Below are 22,413 nucleotides of genomic sequence, written 5' to 3'. Positions count from 1 at the left end.
ATCTTAACCTATAATAATACATGATAATATTAATCTCAATCTGCAAAAGTAACTAAAGTAATTAAATAAATATAGTGTAAGTAGAGTTAAAAGTATAATATTTGCCACTGAATTGTAGATGAGTAGAAAAGTATAAAGTAGCAGCAAATGGAAATACTCAAGTAACGTACAAATACCTTAAAATTGTACTCAAGAACAGTACTTGAGTAAATGTACTTAGTTACTGTCCACTACTGGCCTAATGTCTATTTTCATGTACTAGACCATTGTGTAAAGTGTATGTACTTTATGTACTCCGTACAGACATATATATAGATATATTGAAGGTTATGGAACATTTTTAGGCTTTTGTCAAGACCAAGTATCACAATCATGACCAAACCAAAGAACAACGTCAAAAAGGTTGTAGTACAAAAGTGTGTATAGATGTCATAAATGACCCATATGGAACTGTTTAAAAGGTCTGTTCACCCAAATCACACAAAAACACATTTTAGTTGTGAGATATTTCATGCCGATGGAGTTTGTGGTTTGTGGTGCTCAACGTGTTTCATATAAAACTTTCCCAAAACGGCATTCGAGTTACTCTCTTGATAATCCACTCTGACAAGAGTTCTCTCTATAAAATGTTTTATTTTCATTAGGGAACATTTAATGCTGGATTAAAGAATTAATTGTTGACAGTGAGGTCTGTGGATTGTCTTAAATATCTTGGAAATTGTTTCTGGAAAGACATTTTGCCGTCAAGTTTTCAATGAATTTCCACCACATTTCTAAGTGAATAAGACCTAAAAACCTCAACAAATAGCCACTGGGAGTAAGCGGAAAAACAAAGTACTTTTGGTAATTTGAGTGAATTACCTTTTACTGCGTGACAGGCCCAGATGTAGATCAACTCAATCCATGTTTAGAAGCTTGAGGATGACAGGAATGTCATTGGATTTACATGTATTTGGTCATTGTCCAGTATTGGACAAAGTCAACATTTTGATCTGATGGTGCCGCTTAATGAAATTCGGGGGATCGCCAAAGTCACTAAGATTCATCCTCTAAGCAACATGAATATCAAAAAATGCAAAATGTCATCCATGACAACCCATCCATTAGTTGTTGAAATATTTCAGTCTGGGAAGAAGTGGACCGGCTGACAGACACAAAGCAACGTATCGTCATACAATGGTTCATATGATATCTTACGAAAAGCTATTCCTAATTTTTTCATGTGTTTTCCTACGAATGTCCAGCAACACGTGATACACTTGTCAATTTCCGCTCCAGTCTTTTAAAAAAATAAACTTCCGTATTCACTGGAAATAACTTGGTTAGGTTTAACCAACAAAACAAATTAGTTAGGTTTAGGAAAAGATCACAGTTTGAGTTAAAATAACTCCAGATGTGGCATAGTACGGAAGTTACATGACAAATAAATCAACGTTGACTTCTGGTTTCACACGGGGTACGAACACCGGTCTCCTGGGCGAAAATCCGGTGTTTTTTGGCCCATCCATTCACCCCGAACCTTCCCCGATGCAGCACAAAGACATTGCGGTCTCTAGAGCAATGCCACTATCATCGCTAAAAACATAAAATAAGGACTGTGACTGGAAAGTTCAGCAGTGGTTCTTCCAGATATTTCCTAAAGATTGAAAACAAGTGTCAGCAGCTTTCTGCCTCCACCCCCTTCCGTTTCTTTAGGTACTACCTGTGCCTGCAGCTGAGGGACGACATCCTGTCCGGTCGTCTGCCCTGCTCGTTCGTCACCCACGCCCTTCTGGGCTCCTACACTGTCCAGGCCGAAGTGGGAGACTACGAGCCAGAAGAACACGGCCCAGACTACGTCAATGACTTCCGCTTTGCACCCAACCAGACACGTGAGCTGGAGGAGAGAGTGATGGAGCTGCACCGTAACTACAGGTCAGTGAAAATATAACTCCATTAATTAAATTGAATGCCACAGGGATAACAGCTGGTGTGTTTATGATTTGTGGGATGAATATGAAAGAAGTGATGAATCAGGTTTTGGTGTTTGTGTTGTAGGGGAATGAGTCCAGCAGATGCAGAGGTGAACTTTCTAGAAAATGCCAAGAAGCTCTCAATGTATGGAGTGGACCTGCATCACGCTAAGGTACAGAGATAAAACTTAAGGCCCAGACACACCAACCCGACATTAAAGAATTAGCAGCGACAAAGGCCGCCCGTTGAGTCACCTCACGTCGCAAAAAAGTTGCACTCGAACACTCTGCAAAGACTACAGCCGACGGCCAACTACCACGTACGTTCTGCACCTGCGTGAGAAGAAAGAGCTCTCCACACCAGCAGGTCGATACGTACATGAAACAAAGCGGCGTTTGCCGACCATTTACACACCACTCTCACTCACATCTTAGCTTCATTCCAGATGTTCATGTCGCTGTGAAAATATCCGTGCGTTGGAATGATCAGATGAGATGAAGATGAAAAATGAGAAGAGCCTTCTGTGTTTTTCCTCTTGGCTTTACTCGTTGATTTGCTTTCCTCACTTCCGTTTCTCTTCTCGTGCACTGGTTCGTTTTAGCTGAATAGCCAATCAGAGTGATTTCTCTCACCGACGGGCGCTGTCGCTGATTCAACATGCTGAATCGGCTGAAAAAACTTTGCCACGGGCAGACTAGAGCCAACGATGCGGGACACACCGAAAAAACTAGGCCGACGGACGCTCCCCGACGGCCTCAAACTGTCCGACAGTCGACCGTCGGCTTGGTGTGTCAGGGCCTTTAGGTACTGCCAGACTGTTCATCTGTCGACGATTTTGTCGGAGGTTTCCTGACGCTCAATGCTTGTGTTCACCAGGATTCAGAAGGAATTGACATAATGCTCGGCGTGAGCGCCAACGGTCTGCTCATCTACCGAGACCGTCTGAGGATCAACCGATTTGCCTGGCCAAAAATCCTAAAGATCTCTTATAAGAGAAGCAACTTCTACATCAAGATCCGCCCAGGAGAGGTAAATCAAAACCGTCATTATCATGTTTTTTGCACCTTGCTTGGTGTTCACTGTGCAATTACTGCCAGCACATTCCCACTAGAACAGCTCACGACAGTCATTCTGGCAGAGCGGAAGCTACTGGAATGAAGGATAATTTGGTAAAGAGCCACATTTCTATTTCATGGTTTCACAGTTGTTAAAATTACATTATTGTCTCTCTTGACTCGTCCCAAACAGCATAAATAGTCATTTCATGGTTTGATAAAAGTGTTACTGCAGCAAGCCATGTGACAACTGACAAGGACATTATTTATAGCCCTCAGAGATATCGTTTTCTTAAAGATTAGGGCTGATAGGTCATGTTTTTATTCTCCTCCTCCGTCTCTCTTCCTCTATGGTGACTTTAAAGCGTGATTAGCCAGTCGTGAGGATTTGCACTTTCATCAAGGATTTTACTTGAAAATGTTAGAGCCACATTATGTTCGTTCTGCTTTTAAACTCTATAATATTATTATGATTTTGCTGTTTTTTTACTTCATTCTTTGGCCTTTGGAGTATCTGCAGTGTGTTTTACATCCACTGTTAAACTGACATTGACGTCTTCATAGCGAATACTGAGGCCATTCTGTGCACATACTTTGTTCTGCAGATCTATCCTCTTAAGTCAGCTGTCACTTCAAATTTGCCTGGAGGGTCGTCATTGTGTTTTAAAACCCTTTTATTCGAAACTGTCCCCGCAGATTTTGTTTTGTGTGGGACAAGATTTGGCTTCCTCTCGTAAAAGGACTAGTCCTAATGTTTAAAGACGTGTTATATTGCTAATAACATATTGATTTGAAGCGTCTTCTTCTGCTCACGCTACTGAACATCTGATGAGTGAGTGCATGACCGGCTAATTTGTGGGTTGGTTAGAGATGGAAAATCCACCTGACCAAGAAAATATTTCTGCGAGTAAACAGAAAAACAGCATTGATTTCTCCATTGCTGCGGAGTAAACACAATTCACCATGCCACCACCGCTCCCTTCACTCCCCTTTTCTTCTTCACCTCCCTTCCTCATCCGCCATCACTCCTTTCCCTCACCGCTCAGTATGAACAGTTTGAGAGCACCATAGGCTTCAAGCTGCCCAACCATCGGGCCTCGAAGCGATTGTGGAAGGTCTGCATTGAGCACCACACCTTCTTCAGGTAGGACTTGATACTCACAGATACACAAGTGGACACTTTTTTCTGCACTGTAGTGGTTGCACCCTGCATGAACTGTTAACACTTGGCACAATCGAGCTATCCTCTCATTATCCACTCATTATATAAATGTGTTGAAACCTTTCAACAATAAAACCTTTTTTTTCCCACAGGTCCCACAGTTCTGTATAATTTCTTTGAGAGGAACTGATATGTAATTGTAAATTCATAGAAAGGTTTCTGATTCTTGGTAATTTGCTACTAATTTGAGCTAAAATGGAGACAGAGTTCAGTTGGTACACTTCTAATTAATTAATTCCAATTATTTGCAATTGTAAGCTGGAGAGTCTTTTAATCGGTGCACAGCACGGCACAGCATGAAATTTGTCTACAGGCAAGCATGCAATTCAGCCCTTATGCTGTGTTCACACTATGAGCAAAAAAAGCAACTCAACGGCTAAGCGTGGCTAGCTACATTGTCGCCGAGTCGCTGTTGAAGTGTTGCTCAAGCGCTCGTTGACGTTATGACGCTAAATAGCAATGGGAACTGGCTAATGTTATCTTTGGAGACAGAACAAGGTGAAACAAGAACATGTGATTGGTTGACGCTTCACTGCGTCATTAGAGTGCTGAAAAAAGTTGAGACCAAGCCCCCAGGAAGTGCGCTGGGCTTTGAAGCAAATTTTCGTAGTGGCCTAAAAACTTCCATGTCCGTCATGTGATGCCATTGGGCCCAAAGAGACTTTTTCCCATAGACTTACACTGAAACAGAGACGTAAATCAGCAAATCATTTTTTAGGAGTTAAATCAACTTCCTAGTATGAACACTTGAATAGCCCTTATTTAAATCACTACGTCCTAAAAGTTGTAAAATGCACTAATAGCTGAATTCAGAGTTATTTCCCTTATTTCCAGTTTGTAGCTTCATGTCACCGGCTTCCATTGAAAATGACTTGTAGCCTGTGGCTGTGTCACTGCTAGTGTGACACAGCATCAGTGTAAAGTTTCCGATAATAACAGATTATTTCCTTGAGTTTAAAGGAATTTCTGTCAGTTTTTCCAGTCAACTTTAAAAAGAACATTGATACCACTTTCATGTCAGCTAAAGCCGGGAGCTGGTTAGCTTAGCTTACGACTACAAACTGCGAGCCTGGCTCTGTTTGATGGCAACAAAATCTGCCCACCAGCACTAAAACTCATAAATTAACACAGAATATCCCATCCGTTTATTCCACACAAAAGACAAAGTATAAAAGTGTATAATTTACATGATGTGGTTGCATGGGGCCAGACTATTTCTTGGCTAGGCACAGTAATTTCCTGGAGTCTCCAGGGCAGAGCCCAACTGAAATAATAGTCTTAGATCTTTGTCTATATTTTCCTGTCTATAATTACAACCAAATCACAGACTGTAGTTCTTTTCAGAAAAATGTTAGTAAATTAGGGACCAGTAGAATAAACCCCTATAATGTTCTAAACTGTCATTAAGTAAAATATAAACCTTCCTGCAGGTTGGTTTCCCCAGAGCCGCCTCCGAAGGGCTTCCTTGTGATTGGCTCCAAGTTCCGCTACAGCGGGCGGACCCAGGCCCAGACCAGACAGGCCAGCGCTCTGATTGACAGGCCCGCCCCACAGTTCGAGCGATCCGTTAGCAAGAGGTACATGCTGCCCCGAAGCATTGATGGAGGTAAGAGCCCGGACGATTTCACCGTCCACACGGAGGTTCATATATATTTCAGGGATTATATTGTGAAGCAATAACTCGGCTCCAACCCTTCAGGTTTAGAAGATGGATTGATGGATTGATAGCAATGTCTGCATGAAAACATACTTTGAGCAATTTCAGCAACGGGGCTTATTGATTTTGTGTTATGGCCTTCAAAGTGAGGGGAGTCCCATGTTGTCAGAGCCTGAAATTCCTCGACAAAAACAGAAATAAAAGGCAGATTTTAACTTGTGATTTCATGTTAGAGCACAGCCTATCGATATACGTGACCCGATTACACACTGTAGATTATTGTCATGTGAAAGCTTTAACACTTGAGTCCAGGTGGTTGATGTTTCCCCCCCATTGCACTTCACCAGCCTCGGCTCTAGGCTACAGTATGGACCAGCTGTCCCAGAGAAGCTCCAGTGAACGCACACAGTTCATGTCCAGAGAAGACCTGGACCAAGAGGGCAGCCTGGACCTGGACCACGATCAGTACCACTATCAGGACCAAGACCAGGACCAGTACACAGACCAGGAGCTGGAGCAGAACGATGGTCAGGATGAAAATCAAGTTCACAGGCATGCTTGGGGCGCTCACATCTCAACGCCCACCAAGACTTTGGACCTCAAGGTACAAAGATGAGAGGATACGTTCAGATACACAGAAAACCTGCCTTCACTGCAGCCGAGATGACGGTCGGCGTGCTCCCAACTTGGAGAAACAGACAGGAGCACCGACACCGGAGCAAAGCAATACAGTGCTATGGACGGGGCAGGCAAAAAACGTATTTTAGCCACCTAAAAAAATCAATATCCGTGTAAGTGTACGCCATATTTAGAATATTTTCACCACTTTATCTTGCCGTCAGAAAGCCCTTTCCTTCTCCTTTCCGACGGGGAACTGAGCTGAAACTTATCTGTGCTCTCTACAAAGCCAGCAGGCTTTGATGACAAAAACAGTATAGATATGTTTCACTTTCAGTTCACTTCGCCGTTGGAAAATATTCTAAATATAGCGTATACTTAAACGGATATACATTTTTATCAAGCCTTTTTTTAGGTGGCTAAAATATGTTTTTCTGCCGTCCCCGTCCACAGCACCATATTGCTTTGCTCCGGTGTCGGTGCTCCTGTCTGTTTCACGATGCTGGGGGCGACCCGACCGTCACCTACTGTAAGTAATACACCTACTATGAATAAGTACCTCACTTCAAAACACCCGAACTATCCCTTTAATATATAGCTGTTAAAACAGGCTAAAACTTAGTATGAATGTCAATCAACAAATTAAATGAACACTCACCTGATAAACTTAATATTGCCTTTGACGAAACATACAAAATACACGGCTTCACCCCAAGTCAGAAAACTCATGAACTTCTAACTAATCCTCCTCATCTTTCTCTTGCACATTCCCTTTTCATTTAAGACCTGTAATCACCATCCCTACTTTTTTAATTTCCCTTATTTCCAGCTAATCTGAAGATTTATGAGACTTCTCAGAATGAGTCCTCTCCATTTCTTCAATCGTCTAACTTGACCTCTTTGCTGCCAATGATATATTTTTTTTAACCCAGCATCCTGCCTCTAACAGTTCTTCTCTTCCCCTCGCTGTAATGTTAACACACCCTGCTAACCTCTGCTCTGTTCTCTCTCTGACCTCTCCATCGTCCACCTCATCCTCTCCTGCAGGGTGAGGAGGACGGCTCGCCAGTAGACTCAAAACCAGAGGTACTTTGGCCTTGGACCTTAGTGTCTGTCTGTGTGGTTTTGGTTGTTGTAGGTCATGCACCCGTACTCTGTGTTTTTGCTAAACACAACCGATCCTTTTTTTGATTGTTTGTCTCTGGAGGGAATGTTATTTCTTTTCATGTCATGATTTCCAGGATTCCACTGAGTATAAATCCATGGAAAGTGCATGAATCGATCTTCAGATGAATAGACACAAAATGTTTAATATGGATTTATACAGGCTCTTTCTTTCCTTTTTTTTCTTGTCTACCGACTGGAAAATGAGGCATTTAGCTCTTATCTAGAGTGACTGAAACAGTAGAAAAAAAGCTTTTTTTCTTCAATTGCCAACACATCTTTAACAGTGTCCCTGTGTGAAATTAGAGGGATTGATTGTTATTAGCAGGATAAACAGATGGCCCTTAAGCACTGTTGATGATTCAGCGATTCCCCAGTTGGCAAATCTCCTGGTACTCCAGCTGAGATGTGTAAAACTCTCATTATTGAACTTAGTAAGTATTTTTTTATGCAAAGCCGTCTATCTGGATGTATACTCTTATTTGTTGTAAATATTATTTATATGGTAAAGGTTAATCCAGTGTATGTAGTCTCGTATTATTCCTGTATGTGTGGTAGTGTTAGGAAATATTGACATTGCATTAGTCACTAAAGCGTCTGTTCATTTGTGGTTTTGTAATGCCTTCTCATCAAATCTTTGGATGAAGAAGTATGGGAATAATCCCCCTCTCCAAACACTTTCGCTCAGTCAATAGATGACTGCATTAATTATCAATTGGCTGACACTGAAATGGATTGTCCCTGACTTCTTGGCAGAACATTAAAAAGGCTTAACAGTTCTTAGTCAAAAGCCCCGCTGGTGTCGACTGTTTGTCTGTCCGTCTGGCCGCCTGCCTTTTTGACTCACCTGCAGCACTTTACCTCTTTGTCTCTGCACGCATCTGTTCTCCCCCCAATCCTCAACTTGCTTTGCTCAAAACCCCCTTCACTTCATCTCACTTGCCCCACCTCGGGCTCCCTCATCTGTCGGACAAGGATCTGGCCACGCATCGGCCCAAACAGGAGGTACTGCTTGTCCTCTCTCTTTGGCATGAACTGTGCGTGACCCTCACCAGGCACGCTTTGTGTTTTTCATCCATAACTGTGGCTGTCACTTACTATTATAACAAAGCAAACAGAAGCAGCAATGGAGCACACGCAGTTGTCTGGTGCACCACTTTCTTAAATGCAACAGGATAGTTTTGCATGTCATGTTTGGTATTTTATGAGCACTATTCCCTGTTAAAATATTTGTTGTTATCTGTCTGGCCTGTGATCAGAGAATAATTACAAACCTCATGTTCGGGGCTTTGTGCTCCATCTTCCAAAGATTGGTAGGTGCTCACTACAGCATTATACCAAGGTATTTTTGTAAAAAAAAGTCGAGCAACAACAAAGCACATTAATATACTATTAAATAGGGTTTGTCCCTGTAATCAGGATATTTTTAAACCTCCAGACCTTTACATGAACCTCTTTTTATCTACAATGCTGCAAGCTAAAAGAAAAATGCTGATAATAATCATGATCTGAGTGCACTATAATAAGGTCTATGTCATCAGTACAGACAGACCTCTATCGTCCAACCATGTTTGGCAGCCTTTAATTCATCCTACAGCACAGTTGCATAACAGGACACAGACAGGCACGCCCCACACTAGGGCTGTCCTCCACCACAGAAATTCTTCGTCGACTAAGGCCCTGTTCAGACCTGGCATTAACATGTGTTTTGGGTGATCCAATCACAAGTGGACAGCTCTGAGTACGTCGTAGAATGCGTCTCCACATGCGTCTTGAGTGGCCACTTGTGATCGTTTCTCACTTCCCCTCTCTATGTGCAAATAAACATGTAGTAAACACATGGCAAATACAGCAGACATCACAATGTAATATCACAGGAATGTCTGTAGTAATATCATACATATTTGTGAATTTGGGTACATTTTATCAACATAAAAATATAAGGTTATTGTCTGGACACTCGTGCTGTCGACACCGCCGCCTTTGCCAGGCAATGGTGGTGTAGAGAGCTTCAGAGCCGGGGATGAGAGTGAGCAAGCGAGCAGTTGAGTAGTTGAGTAGACGGTTCTTAATGTGGCCCAGGACACATTCTCACGTACACACTGCTAAAAGAATGTGGCCATATGTCACCCAGACCACCTCCGAATGTGGTCTGAGCGATCGGATATCAATGCATCCTCAATTCGTCTTGAGTGCATTCACACCTGTACAGTACCTAGAGCTGTCCACTTGTGATCGGATCACCCAGGATGCATGTTAATGCCAGAGACTCATACGATTTAATTGACAGATATGTCATGATTCTTTGAGTTTCTCCACAAAGAATCACACAAAAGTACCACTTTAAATCTGGTGTTTTCCAGAGATGTGCTCATAAATTTCTTAGAAATAAATTATTCAGCATGAAAAAAAACATTAAAAAAAAAAGACTATTATCGCACTAAGACCAAAACGACTGATTAATTGACTAATCGACTAAGAGGGGGCAGCCCTACCCCACACCCTCATCAGGACAGAGCTAGCGTAAGAATTTTGAAATGAAACACTCAACTTAAATCCACATCTAGATCAACTGTAGAAATGACTGTAACCAGATTCAGAGATTAGATTCAGATCTAGGATTTTAAATTGTGTTAATTTGTGTCCCTGATGTGCCTTTCACTGTGTCGGCAGCAGTTCCTGGATAAGCCAGAAGATGTTCTACAAAAGCACCAGGCCAGCATCAACGAGCTGAAGAGGGCTTTGAGGCAGCCGAACAGCAAGATGGCCCAGAGGGAGAAACGCCTCTCCTCGGCTACTCCTCCTGGAGGAACCCCCGAGCGGAAACCAGTAAGAATCAGATCCTATTCCCAAGTTATAATACTCTATAATTTGTTTCCTACATATTACCATTTTCTAAAAAATGTTGTTGGTCACCCGTTTCGCACTCTGTCTGCTCCTTCCATTCTCTGTCAAAGTTTTGATTCCATGGAGCCAAAACACAGAAAATAAGAAAAAAACATCTTAAAATAGGGCTGTGTATTGGCAAGAATCTGGCGTACGATACGTATCATGAGTTACAATTCAATACTGTATATGGCGATACTGTAAGCAAAGCGATATATTGCGATTTTTGTAATCTAATTTTAGGAAAACTGTCATAGTATAAAGGACACACCACCATATGCAGAAAACCACACACATACACTGAGAGGGTGCATCTCTTTGCAAATGAAATAAGTATTGACTGAGTTAATCTTTGCATGTAAACTATTAATTAAAAATGTATACAGTATCACAAAACAGAATATCACGATATTCGATATTTTCGATATTTTCTTACACCCCTATCTTGAAATCCATCAAAGTGTGACGCCCCCTCCAAGGTTAATCACTGTTTTTCTTCACTACTCATTTACAGTAATTATGTTGGGTAACAATGATATCACAAGTGGAAGAGCAGCTATCTCTAGCTAGGCTAATGCAACTGTCTACTCTATGTCAACATAGGCTTATGAAGGAGAGCTGGATACTTACTCTAAAGGGGAAAAGAGTAAGACCTCCTCTATGAGTAGAGACACATTCTCTGTGACGCCTCGGACTGAAGCGAAGATGAGCAGCTGTCAAACAGCCAGGGACTCTTTAAAAACATCTCCCAGACAGGAAACAGACTTTAGAGCGCTAACGGATATGAACCCTGTGGATGACACAGCGGCAACTAACGGGCATCATGATTCTATATTAGCGAGGAATGCCATTCAAGAAAATGGATACGGATCTCCACATGAGGGGACTGTAGTGATCAACAGAGATGTGAGGCATTGTCAGTATGAGCATCGAGAGAGACCCAAGAGCTTCGAAACTCCGGTGGCTGTGGACTCTCTCCCGAAAGGCGACGGAGGCAGAACTGAGACAGACCTGAGCCCCGTGGGAGCCCAAGACTGCAACAAAACAGGGAACTCGCACTCAGAAGTCACCAAAATAGTTCCTCTCAAGCCACAGAGATCAAAGAAGTCTGTGAATAAGGAGAACACAGGTGCCGTAAACACTCAAAGTCGGTCTGATAGAGGCGTCTTTGGTGCGACTGGGGACGCACAGATGACAAAATCAAAAGACGGATCCTGTGAGGCGGGAAGGAGAGTGGATGATAATGCTGCTCTGCTGTCGGCTAGAGATGTTGTCAAGGAAAACACAGGGGCCACCAGACACCACGGTGAAGCTGCGGTGTCATATCAACAGCAAACTCTACTACATCAGCAGATTAAGAATGAGCTGTTTGGACAACAGGAGCTCAGAGACGGCAGAGGACAAAGTCTGTGGACGAGAGGAGGACACGAGGATCACTTTCAAAACAACTCAGAGAATCTCCTCTCTAGCTCCAAATTTCCAACAGCTCCCCCGCGAACTCTCCCTCTGAAAACGCCGTGGTCCCGAGACAGACAGAGCAACGTAGACAGCAGCCACATCCACTACCGGACGCCCAGCCAAGAAACAGCCAAGAGGAAGCAAGCGGTAAAACCCACCTGACCCCCCCTAACCTGTTTGTCAATCATCGGAAAGTAAAAGCATTGCATGAGCTTCAGGCGATGTCGTGCCGATCTTGTTTTTAAACCATCTAAAAACAAACAAATCACGCATACTTCAGAACTCATGTGGCTGTGTATGAGAAAGCAAAAGTTCACGTCCCTTGGCATCGCATCATTGACCGACTCAGTTCACGTCCATGGCCCAGAGAGCTTTTTGCTTTCCCTTGTTCCCCCCTTCGCATCTGCTTGGCCATTTTCAGAACGCTGCGTGCCTTTAAGCAAAGTTCCCCTATGCTTAAGCTTCAGGCGTCCCTTTTGTATCCCACCTTTAACTTGCCACGTTCACACCTGGTCTCTCCTTCCAACACCCTCACAGAATAAAAAGGTGGCTGCTGTTGCAAGGAGCGCAAGACCTTTTCCACCATTTTCTTTTCTTTCAAACCTCTTTTTTCCACATGATTTAAATCTTTTTTGTAAGTGGCTGAGAAGGCTATTTGAACCAAATGTTCTGCCTTGGCACCTCTGTGGCAACAGCAGAAAAATGAAAAAAGGCGATTAGATGTTATCACAGGCTGCAGAGCTGCCAAACCTCCTCAGGGCTTAGGCATTCATATGCTGCATTTACGAATATGAATACCTCTTTCCTGAAAGGGAAAAATCTAACCTTTCAGTGCATGGCATTACCATTGCACTTGCAGTCATTTCTGATGATGTCAACCTGTAAATTATACCCTATGTGCATGCTTTTGACAGTAGCGGTAAGCTTTAAAGTCTCTCTTTATTATGTAAGTTTAGCACAAGCCCTGAAGTTGATGGGGCTGCGTGATTATTTTGGTTGATATTGAGATCCCGATTATTTAACGCGATTATTCATTGACTTTGGAAACATCACGCAGTTAGAAAGGCAATTTTGTGGTCTACACTTTAAAGTTAAATGCATCAATCTAGTGCACTTTGAGAGCAAAATTAAGAGGCTAAGTCTAGTTTTCTTGTAAACAATTTAATCACAAACACATTGGTTGTATAGCTATTAGGGCTGTCAAAGTTAACGTGATAATAACACGTTAACACAAATTAGTTTTTAACGCCACTTATTTCTAATTTCTTTAATGCATTAACTTGCAATTTTTAGGTTGTAGCTGTGACACACTGACAGCTGTTGTTGCCTGTTGGGCTTTGAGTTTGTTTTTTATGCTAAATGCAGTACCTGTGAGGGTTTCTGGACAATATTTGTCATTGTTTTGTGTTATTAATTGATTTCCAAAAATAAATATATACATACATTTGCATAAAGAAATCATATTTGCCCACTCCCATGTTGATAAGAGTATTAAATACTTGACAAATCTCCCTTTGAGGTACATTTTGAACAGATAAAATCACGATGAAATATTTTAATTGATTGACAGCCCTACTAGATATGAACGGTGATGACACCAAAAAAAGTCACACCCACAAAAAATAATAAATGAGACGGGGTTCATGGTTCAAGACAAAAGAAGGTGAAAGCGCACCGCTGTAAAGGAAAGGGGTGCGCTGGATTTATAACACAAGACAAAACGAGAGCGTCATTGCAAAACGGAGTGCGGCGCAACGATTGTTTAATGTTGATTATCTTGTTTTCATAATTGTTGGAAGCCAGAATTTTAATGGTAATTGAAATTTGATTAATTACACAGCCCTTGTTGGTGGATGAATTAAGTGTTTATACAGTATTTTTATGAATAATAATGCAGAGAAATCCGTCCAGTACAAAAGCGATTAGATTAAAAGCTGTGAGTAGAGAACATCACAAATGTGGTTTCTTGTACGTCATGTCAACACGGTGCTCTCTCCTTTTCTGATTCAATTACACACATGTTGCCTATAGCATAGATTGGTATCATGGCCTGTGGTTGTTGTAGTTTCTATATGCATAACTTGACACATACGTTTTATATTAATGTTTGCTTCCTGTTTGTTTGTCTTCTATAGGATACACCTCCCACACCTGCTATTTACGAGGAAGCTTTCAACGAAGCTTCAGTGAGTCGTCTCTCAGCTCCACCAGTCTCCTATTTGTTTTTCATCCATTTTAGCAATTCAAACTGCACTTTAACACATTTTTCTTCAAAATGTTTCCATCATTTTGTGTTTATGTGCAAAATTATTTCACTATTCTGGTTCCATTATAGGCACACTCTATAAATTCCTATCTAAATCAATAGGGAAACCACACCACCACAATTCAAAACACATGATTTTGAACTGCTAAAGTTACACAATATAACTTTATGATGCATAATGTGTTCTGATGATGTTAATATTGTTCATAATTATTGGAAAACAACCAGTAGAGAAACTCACATTCTTTGATTATATAAGTAAAGATATTTGTAGTTTACACGGTCCGATGTCCTGTACTCCTCTCTGCAGAGGGAACCGTGGGAGAGACGTCTGGGCTCCGTCTCCGAGGACGACCAGGATCAGGACATCCTGTACCTGAAGGAGACCCACCTGGGCATCGAACGCAAATGCTCCAGCATCACGGTCAGCTCTACGTCCAGCTTGGAGGCCGAAGTGGATTTCACCGTCCTGACGGACCTGCACACGGGCATGGAGGAGTTCTCCAGGGGCATGACAGAGCTGGGGGAGAGGGAAATGTCACCCGACGTGGGTCTGTGCTTTGGCATGGACTTCGTCCAGCACCAGGGCCCCTGTGAACCACCTCCTCCGCTGGTGTCAGCCCCCATGTCCAGAGGAGCCAGCAGCAGCCCTCCGGCCAAACATATCCCGGCTGAAGAGGTCCGACCAGAGGTCAAACGGCCCGATGCGCAGGTAGAACAAAGTTTTCATATCAAGAGTGTTTGTAGCCTCTCCTCTCTTAGTTTGATTTGTTCAGGCAGGTAAGAATGCTATTTATAGACACCTAAAAATATGTGTTCTCTTTCAATCAAACTGCAATGCCCGTGAGTTTGGGTGTGAACAGGAATGTACCAACAAAAATGGCAAGAAATCATAAAAATGTTTTATACCAATATCTCCATGTGATTTTTAACTAGAAGCACATGAGAAATAAACACAAGAAAAGAGTGCAGGCAAATGGCTGGATTGGATTTCCCTCAATCTCAACCCCCCCGTCCTCCTCCTCTAACCATATCTCTTTGAGTGCCACCCAAGTTTCTGACAAAATGTGATGGCAGGCCAACAAAGTGAGCTGTTGATGAGTTCATGCAAGTTCATACAAGATTGCGTTTGTATAAAAAAATTAAGTGTGATCACACCTGAAGTGTTTTTCAATGTGTTTTTCGTGTCTGGTATTTTTATGTTTAGCTTTATGATTTGAATTGTCAAAAAGCTTTACAATATAAAGGTCTACAGCGTAAAAGGTGGAAAGAGTACTAGAATATTATACTCAAGTATTATTAGTTACTTTAAATACATTTTATCCAAGTAAAAGTACTTATGTAAAAATAAAAAGTAGGTCAGTTGAAGTGTACTCTGAGTAAACATTACTGCGTTACATTTTAAAAGGGGGGTATGATGATATATGATACTACTGTTAAATGAATACCTTTAGGCTACAACATAGATTGCATTAAATGTCAACTTATACACAAGTGGAACAACATCAGCAACAAGATGCCTTCTGTCCAAACCAACAGACACTCTGCAGTCTGTTCATACAACTGATCATCAATTAAAGATATATAACTGATCATCTTCCTCAGTGTAGCCTTATTAGTTAATTAAACAGAAAAGAGACAAAACTCAGATAATTACTCTAAAATTATAGACATTAAAAATAAACCGAGCTGTGGACACCATCATGGAGCCGGAAACTTCTTTTAGAATCAACCAAAGCAGAACAAAGTGGACATGTAAACAATATAAACTCCACAGCAGCTGAAGTTAGAACCACAAACATTACAGCAAAGGAGAGACTATAGATATAAAAACAGATATAAACACATATAAACCTGTTTTATATCTATAAAACAGATATAATCACATATTAAGCTGTTTTATATCTATGAGGAGAGACTGCTCAGTTACTGCGCACCACGTGGCGCGCACATTTAACTATGTTGCTAGGCAACGAAGTGATTATTGACGTTGTACTCACCGGTCTGATGAAAAACCCTTAATGTGATGATGTTAGTTATTAGTGTGATGGTGCTATCAGAGCTGGCTCTCCGGCCGTGAACTCGAACGTTGATGACGTATCATGTCGTCATCATGCCGCTCTGCCCTCTAGCGGCCGCTGACTCTCCTGCAGCAGCTGCTGTTTCATCCTCTCACAGTTTATCAGGACTCTTTCATCTGACTTTACTCTGTAACGGGTGCGACTTGAAATGTAGTGAAATACTTTACTTGTAATAAATAGTAATATTTAATTAAAGTAAATTAATTTAAAAGTAAAATTAGTAACATTTTCAGTACAAAAACACAAAAAAAATACTTTATTATTGTAACGAGAGTAAATTGTTACCTCCACCCCTGCGTAAAATGTACTTATATATTGATGATTTAAATGTAGTTTACAATAATATTTGTAGATTTGTTCTGAGGTGTCCTTATCGCACACATCATTGTTTTATGTATGGTACAATTAACTGGCTACCACTTCACTCATTCAAATAATCAGATTCACTTAGACATGTTCAACAACCTTTTTTTTATCGTTCCTAGAATTCTTAAAGAAGTTGGGAGACATCAGACTGGAATAATTTACCCAATTTACTCAGATCAATTACTTCTTTGCTGATTTATATTAAATCTATTTGTTTTTTATTGTATATGCCTTTGTCTTCAGTTTATGAACTCACTATTTTGACATGATGTTATTTTATTATTATTTTCATCATTATTTTGATGTTATGTTGGTGTGGTTTGGGATGGGATGGAGAGAGAGCCTTTGTGTATGTCCTTGTTGATGTTACTATGTTTCTGTTTAATTTATTATAATTATTATTTATGTGCTTAAATGTTTGTTAACTTCTATGTTTTGTGCCCCCTTGAAAACATGGTGCATCTCAAGGGGTTTATCCTCTAATACATTTTGAAATTGAAAATTCTGATGCGCTGAAATCAAGAAAACAGCAAACAAAAGACACATTAAATGTCCGTAATGACGCGTGTTCTGAGCTGAATGCTCTTCATCAAGCAGCACTGAAGGGTAATGAAGAAAGACCCTTCATCTTCTCTCCTCCCTGTTTTTCTTTCTTCTTTTATTTTAATTCTAATATAAAATATATCTCTTCAGCACTGAGCTCAAAACACTTCGTCAATGTTACATTACTCATGTTCGTCTTTCTCTCTTCTGCTGTTTAACTTTGTGCATCAGAAGCTTCAATAAATATCTTAATTTTTGCAGGCAAAGACTTTCACATCAGTTAAACTTTTGGAGATTTCCCCTGAATTTAGGTAAACGGCAACAGACCTTCAAGCTCATCAGTCATTATGTGTAAAAACGTGTTTCTTTTTCCTCACTTTAAGCCTGTCGTACCCAAAAAACCAAAGAGGTCAGTGCCGGTGTCTTCGTCCATGGACAGAGAGTCGCACAGAGAAACCGGTCGTGTCTCTGCCGTCACACCGCTGAGCAGGGAGGCCAGTGACATCATGCCCACGCCGACGGTTAGGAAGACGGACGTCAGGACGGAGACTCAGCCCAACGGGTCAGAGGTCACCACCACCATCGTGGAGTTCACAGATCAGGTTAGTTTCACAGATGGAAAAAGAATATTAGAGCTGAAGTATTTCTACCAACAAGTCACACAATTAATTTATGTGTTTCAGGATCACGGCATCACCGGCCTGAGTGAAGTTTCTTACTCTACGAGACCGAGTGTTTCCCCGGTGAGTACAAACAGAGGGACCGCTCCAATTTTAGTTTGACCTGCAGCACACTCCTTCCTGCTCTCTCAGGTTGAAACCTACTTACTGCACAAAGACATGAATATATGAATATGTGTCTGACTGGATGTCCTAAAATATCAAAACAAAATGACTTATAATCTGTCAAGTTTATTTCATTTAAAAAGCAAACAGGTTTTGCACCAAAGTGTTTCACAGAGACACATACAAGAATAGAGACACATGTTCATAGATGTGGAAATAAAACAAGATTCTTAAAATAGAATATGTGTGCGTGTGTTGACAGTATTTGCTAATGCCGCCAGCTGTTCTGCTTTCTCAGGTGCATATGAGCAGTCTTGGAAGAGAGGGGTCAGGGTCGCCCATCCTCGTCACTGAAAATGTTACCTCGGCAACCACTCACGTCAGCAAGGTAGGGAAGCTTAAAGGGGAACTACGCCAGTTTTCTAAATTTGTACATGTTATTCCCATGGTCGAAAAAAATATTACCAAACATGAACAACTCTCTAACAAATCCAAAAACTAGAGCGCTAAAAATCAAATTTGTGATTTCATCAAGTATGAAGTTGAACTGCTCCATAGACAGTGAATTGGGAAGATGTTCTGCTATGACCCGGCTCTGATGACCATTAGAAAATGGGAGATATGTTGCATTCGGTCTAAAAGAGTTTACATATTAAAGCAAACTGGGTGTGGTGCATGAGCGGAGGATGTGTGTTGTAAAAGTGCATCGAAGTAAAAGTAATGAACGAAGGTAACATAACCAAAACCAAACCAGAAGCAGAAGCAGGCGCCTGGAGGGGAGACGCAGACAGAGAAGTGTCAGAGCTGCAGCTGAGGCTTCAGTAGAGTTTTAACATCGGGCCCAGGTGTTCAAGATCACTCCAATCAACCAGCTGCAAGGCAGAAACAGACGCAGGTTAGGCCTAGTTCACGCTACACGACTTACGCCCTGAGTTTCTGCTCACTGACAGTTTTTGGAGCTCTCCCCGACAAAAGCCCTAGATCAAAGGCAGGTCGGCATTGGCTCGCCGCTCGCATATGGGCGCTCGAGCGTCATGTGTAAGCTGCTCTCATGGTAAACTTCAGAGTTGGATGCTTGATGGGCTGCCACTAGACACAAGGCACCTGATTGGACGAACGCTTTCCCTCATGGGATGCTGCTCCTATAGCTTTCAAACCGGAACCAACATGGCGGCTCGTTTGGAAACTTTCTTCTCTTATATTATGAAAATAGTTCCCTGAAATGTGTTTCTGAAAACATTTGAGACGAGAAATAATCCACGCAGTTGATGAATCTGTCTTTATTTTAGATCGGCAACGTTTAGTTTAGAAGTTTCTAGGGAGTTTCCAGAGGCGGCGAGTAGCACCGCATGCCCCTGATTTCCATAAAGTAGCCTATAGACTCCAACTTTATGCAAATGAGGAGCAGGCGACGTGGCGGTCTGTCTCTCGAATTGCGCCGCCACGCAACCAGAATGCATTGCACGGCTGCTTATATAGACAATGAATGGGGACGCGTGGAAAGGATGTAGTCTGTGGACTCCGAATCTCACATTTTGGATGCAGCTCAATTCTTAATTTAGGTGGTGTTCCCCTTTAAGTAGAACTTACAAAGTGCACAATTTAATGTATGATTATGATAAAGTGGGTTTTGCGACATGAATCCAGTTGAATGTGTGGCTCTATGAAAAGATAAAGCCGTTTGTGTGTTATTGCAGACGGTGAAAGGAGGATATTCAGAGACCAGGATCGAGAAGAGGATCATCATCACAGGAGACGATGATGTCGATCAGGAACAGGTGAGCTGGTCAAAAGAACCATATGCATGGTGGGTACTGACTGTTAGTTTTGGGGGTTGTAGTTTTTGGGACATTTGTAGATGTTGGATCTTTGCAGTACATTTCTAATTGTCTAATCTGATTATTAAATATGTTGGTTTTGGAACTATTTATAACCTGTATTTACGGAAACCTTCCTTTAAATCCTTTAAATTAAAAAATGCCAAAAAGTCCTAAATTCTTGCACACATATATTTCAGACATTGAACAAATACGTTATATTTATTATATAAATATACAATACAAACAAGTGAATAAATAAGATATGCAAACAAAATCAACTGTTAATATCAATAATATGGCGATTATCTTTTTTAATTTATTTACACTATAAAATGTAAAAAAAAAAGAAAGATATTCATATTGCAATAATATTACAATATATCTGACAATAGAAATCCTCACATTTGAGAGGCTGAAACTAGACCATGTTTGGCATTTTTTCACTATTTTTGCTTGAAAAATGTAGCTCTATTTGCAAACATAAAAAACCTCTGAAATCACCTCTTTCCTAGTGTGGAAAAATCTTTTGTCTTTCTACTGAAATTGTGTTGAATTTCAATTCTCTTCTATTAATGAATAAGAAATATAACTGGGAAACAGTCTTGAGCCATAAAACACAGAAAAATTACACATTTGTTCCTGAGATTGATTTTATAGTATAATATTTATCACTCTTTTCCCTCGCAGGCTCTGGCTATTGCAATACAGGAAGCCAAGCAGCAGCATCCAGACATGCAGGTGACCAAGGCAGTCGTTGTCAGGGAAACAGAATCGTCCACTGAGGATCGACACGGCGCATCAGAGGTACGGCTGCCATCTTGACTCCCAAACGATAATATCTGGCCAGGATTTGGCCTCACAGCCCTCCTTTTGAGATGAAGGGATTAAAGGGTGACTATCTCTTCTTTTTCATCACCTGCAGTCCTGATTCGCTGAGACGAGAGCACCCCCCTTTGGACCGAAAGTGTCAGTGCCCGACCTGAAATTGCCACCCACCATCCCTGCTGATAGACTACTGCCAGTGGCGCTCAAACAGGAGCTTCTTGTAACACCTTCACAAACAGACAAAGCTGAAACAACCTTTGAAATCCTTACGTTTTTATTTTCACTATTGAGATCATTCATGTTCAGCAGAGTGATTTGGCTGAAAAACAACAACAACAACAACATAAACATCACTCTTGGTCCTTTATTGGTCGACAATATGCCACCAGAATTCCAGGAACAAATTAAAGAGATTTGATCCAAATCCGACTAAATTCCCTGCAAAACCTCTCAGGGACTCTATATTCTTCCTCAAAGGTCAAAGTGCACTCGTTCACACTGTGGAATAATCCGAGGCCATGTGCCGTGCTGGTGCCCCTCCCACGCAGAAAGTATCATTTTGGAAAATAGGAAATAATCGTGCACCTAGGAGTGCTTTTTACATGTCTGTGCTGCTGTACTGAATAACAAGAAATATCAGATTCCTGCTGAAAAAAAAAAAAAAAACTGCTGTAAAACCTACTGTGTGTGTGTGTGCTTACACTTAATAATTAAAATAATCCATTACATGTAGCTCCAGTACTGTTTTAGAAGCAGGGTTTAGTGAGAGCAGAGCAAATCCTACTTTTAGTTTTCTCTCTTGCGTATCCAGTCTAATGAACAGATGAGCTTTGTCCCTCCTCCCGTCGCGCCGCCGTGCACATGCACTGAGCAGGATGGATCATCCTCTAGGTGGTGTTTTTATTCAAAGTCTGGGCTAAGTCTGATCACTGTACTTCCCCTCTCTCTCTGTCTTACCTTAAAGATGTATTTGACCCTGACGGGGTGAGGTGCTGCATCATGATTGATTGGAGAATTTCTGCGTATGCGTGTGTGAACATTAGGAGCTATTAATAATACACACAAATAGTACCCGTTGTATTTATTCAAATGATGGCGATGTAGTTTCTGAGCATGCTGATGTTTCAGAATGAGCCCAGTTTCTCTCCTCACCCAGCCTTTAGATATGCTTTTCAGCTGGATATAACACAGTTACGGTACATAGAGTAGGCTCACACACCCTTGTCCACGTCACAGAGCGGGGCCGCTGCATCAGTAAAAAAAAAATAGTATTTGAGATAATGTTTGCATGATAATTTCTTGCATTGCTGGATTGTAATTGAGTAATGTGGATATAAGAAGGATGGAGCGTGATGATATAAGATATAAAGGCCGACTTATTCGCAATCTGAAGCCGAATCTGAGCTCTGAAGGAAATTAAGCTTCCTGACAGGAAATGAAGAGTATTCATCAGAGCACACAACACGTTGTTTATCCAACGACAGCACGGTGGCTACACAGTATCTTCCTTCAGTCACAACCCTTTAACAGTTTCATCTAATTCAAGCCACTGCTGCTGTTATATATCTTTATTTGACACATCGCTTTACTTTTAATCTCTCCGTAAAGAAACAGGAAGTTGTGGTGACTGATATTTTTTTCACGGCTATTTATCGTGCAACACATCATCTTTCGACGTGCTCTGCAGAAACGGTGTTATGCATCAGAGCCCTCC

The 22,413-nt window shown here is 41.3% G+C and overlaps 1 protein-coding gene and 1 long non-coding RNA gene across 7 annotated transcripts in view; both read left to right on the top strand.

The window, feature by feature from the left end:
• Positions 1-21,431, top strand: part of LOC141773266 (band 4.1-like protein 1) — a 56,391-nt gene extending 34,960 nt beyond the window's left edge. Inside the window, exons 7-24 of one of the 6 annotated variants that reach the window (XM_074645141.1) lie at positions 1,696-1,914; positions 2,038-2,125; positions 2,830-2,982; positions 4,055-4,152; positions 5,661-5,836; positions 6,235-6,491; positions 7,553-7,591; positions 8,645-8,674; positions 10,346-10,498; positions 11,159-12,160; positions 14,149-14,199; positions 14,590-14,991; positions 17,653-17,871; positions 17,953-18,012; positions 18,353-18,442; positions 19,752-19,832; positions 20,562-20,678; positions 20,797-21,431. In XM_074645141.1, the coding sequence (XP_074501242.1) occupies positions 1,696-1,914; positions 2,038-2,125; positions 2,830-2,982; positions 4,055-4,152; positions 5,661-5,836; positions 6,235-6,491; positions 7,553-7,591; positions 8,645-8,674; positions 10,346-10,498; positions 11,159-12,160; positions 14,149-14,199; positions 14,590-14,991; positions 17,653-17,871; positions 17,953-18,012; positions 18,353-18,442; positions 19,752-19,832; positions 20,562-20,678; positions 20,797-20,802 (3,241 nt within the window). In that variant the 3' untranslated portion in view covers positions 20,803-21,431. Of the gene's footprint in view, positions 1-1,695; positions 1,915-2,037; positions 2,126-2,829; positions 2,983-4,054; positions 4,153-5,660; positions 5,837-6,234; positions 6,492-7,552; positions 7,592-8,644; positions 8,675-10,342; positions 10,499-11,158; positions 12,161-14,148; positions 14,200-14,589; positions 14,992-17,652; positions 17,872-17,952; positions 18,013-18,352; positions 18,443-19,751; positions 19,833-20,561; positions 20,679-20,796 lie in introns of all 6 variants that reach the window. The other 5 variants (XM_074645140.1, XM_074645143.1, XM_074645142.1 and 2 more) reach the window with 5 other exon arrangements.
• LOC141773278 (uncharacterized) overlaps positions 1-22,413 on the top strand; it is a 376,505-nt gene that overhangs the window by 120,537 nt on the left and 233,555 nt on the right. The window lies entirely within an intron of this gene.

Source organism: Sebastes fasciatus, chromosome 8 (genome assembly GCF_043250625.1).
Source record: "Sebastes fasciatus isolate fSebFas1 chromosome 8, fSebFas1.pri, whole genome shotgun sequence".
Taxonomy (NCBI): domain Eukaryota; kingdom Metazoa; phylum Chordata; class Actinopteri; order Perciformes; family Sebastidae; genus Sebastes; species Sebastes fasciatus.
Note: the sequence above shows the minus strand (reverse complement) of the source record. Positions and strands in the feature narration are given on the sequence as shown.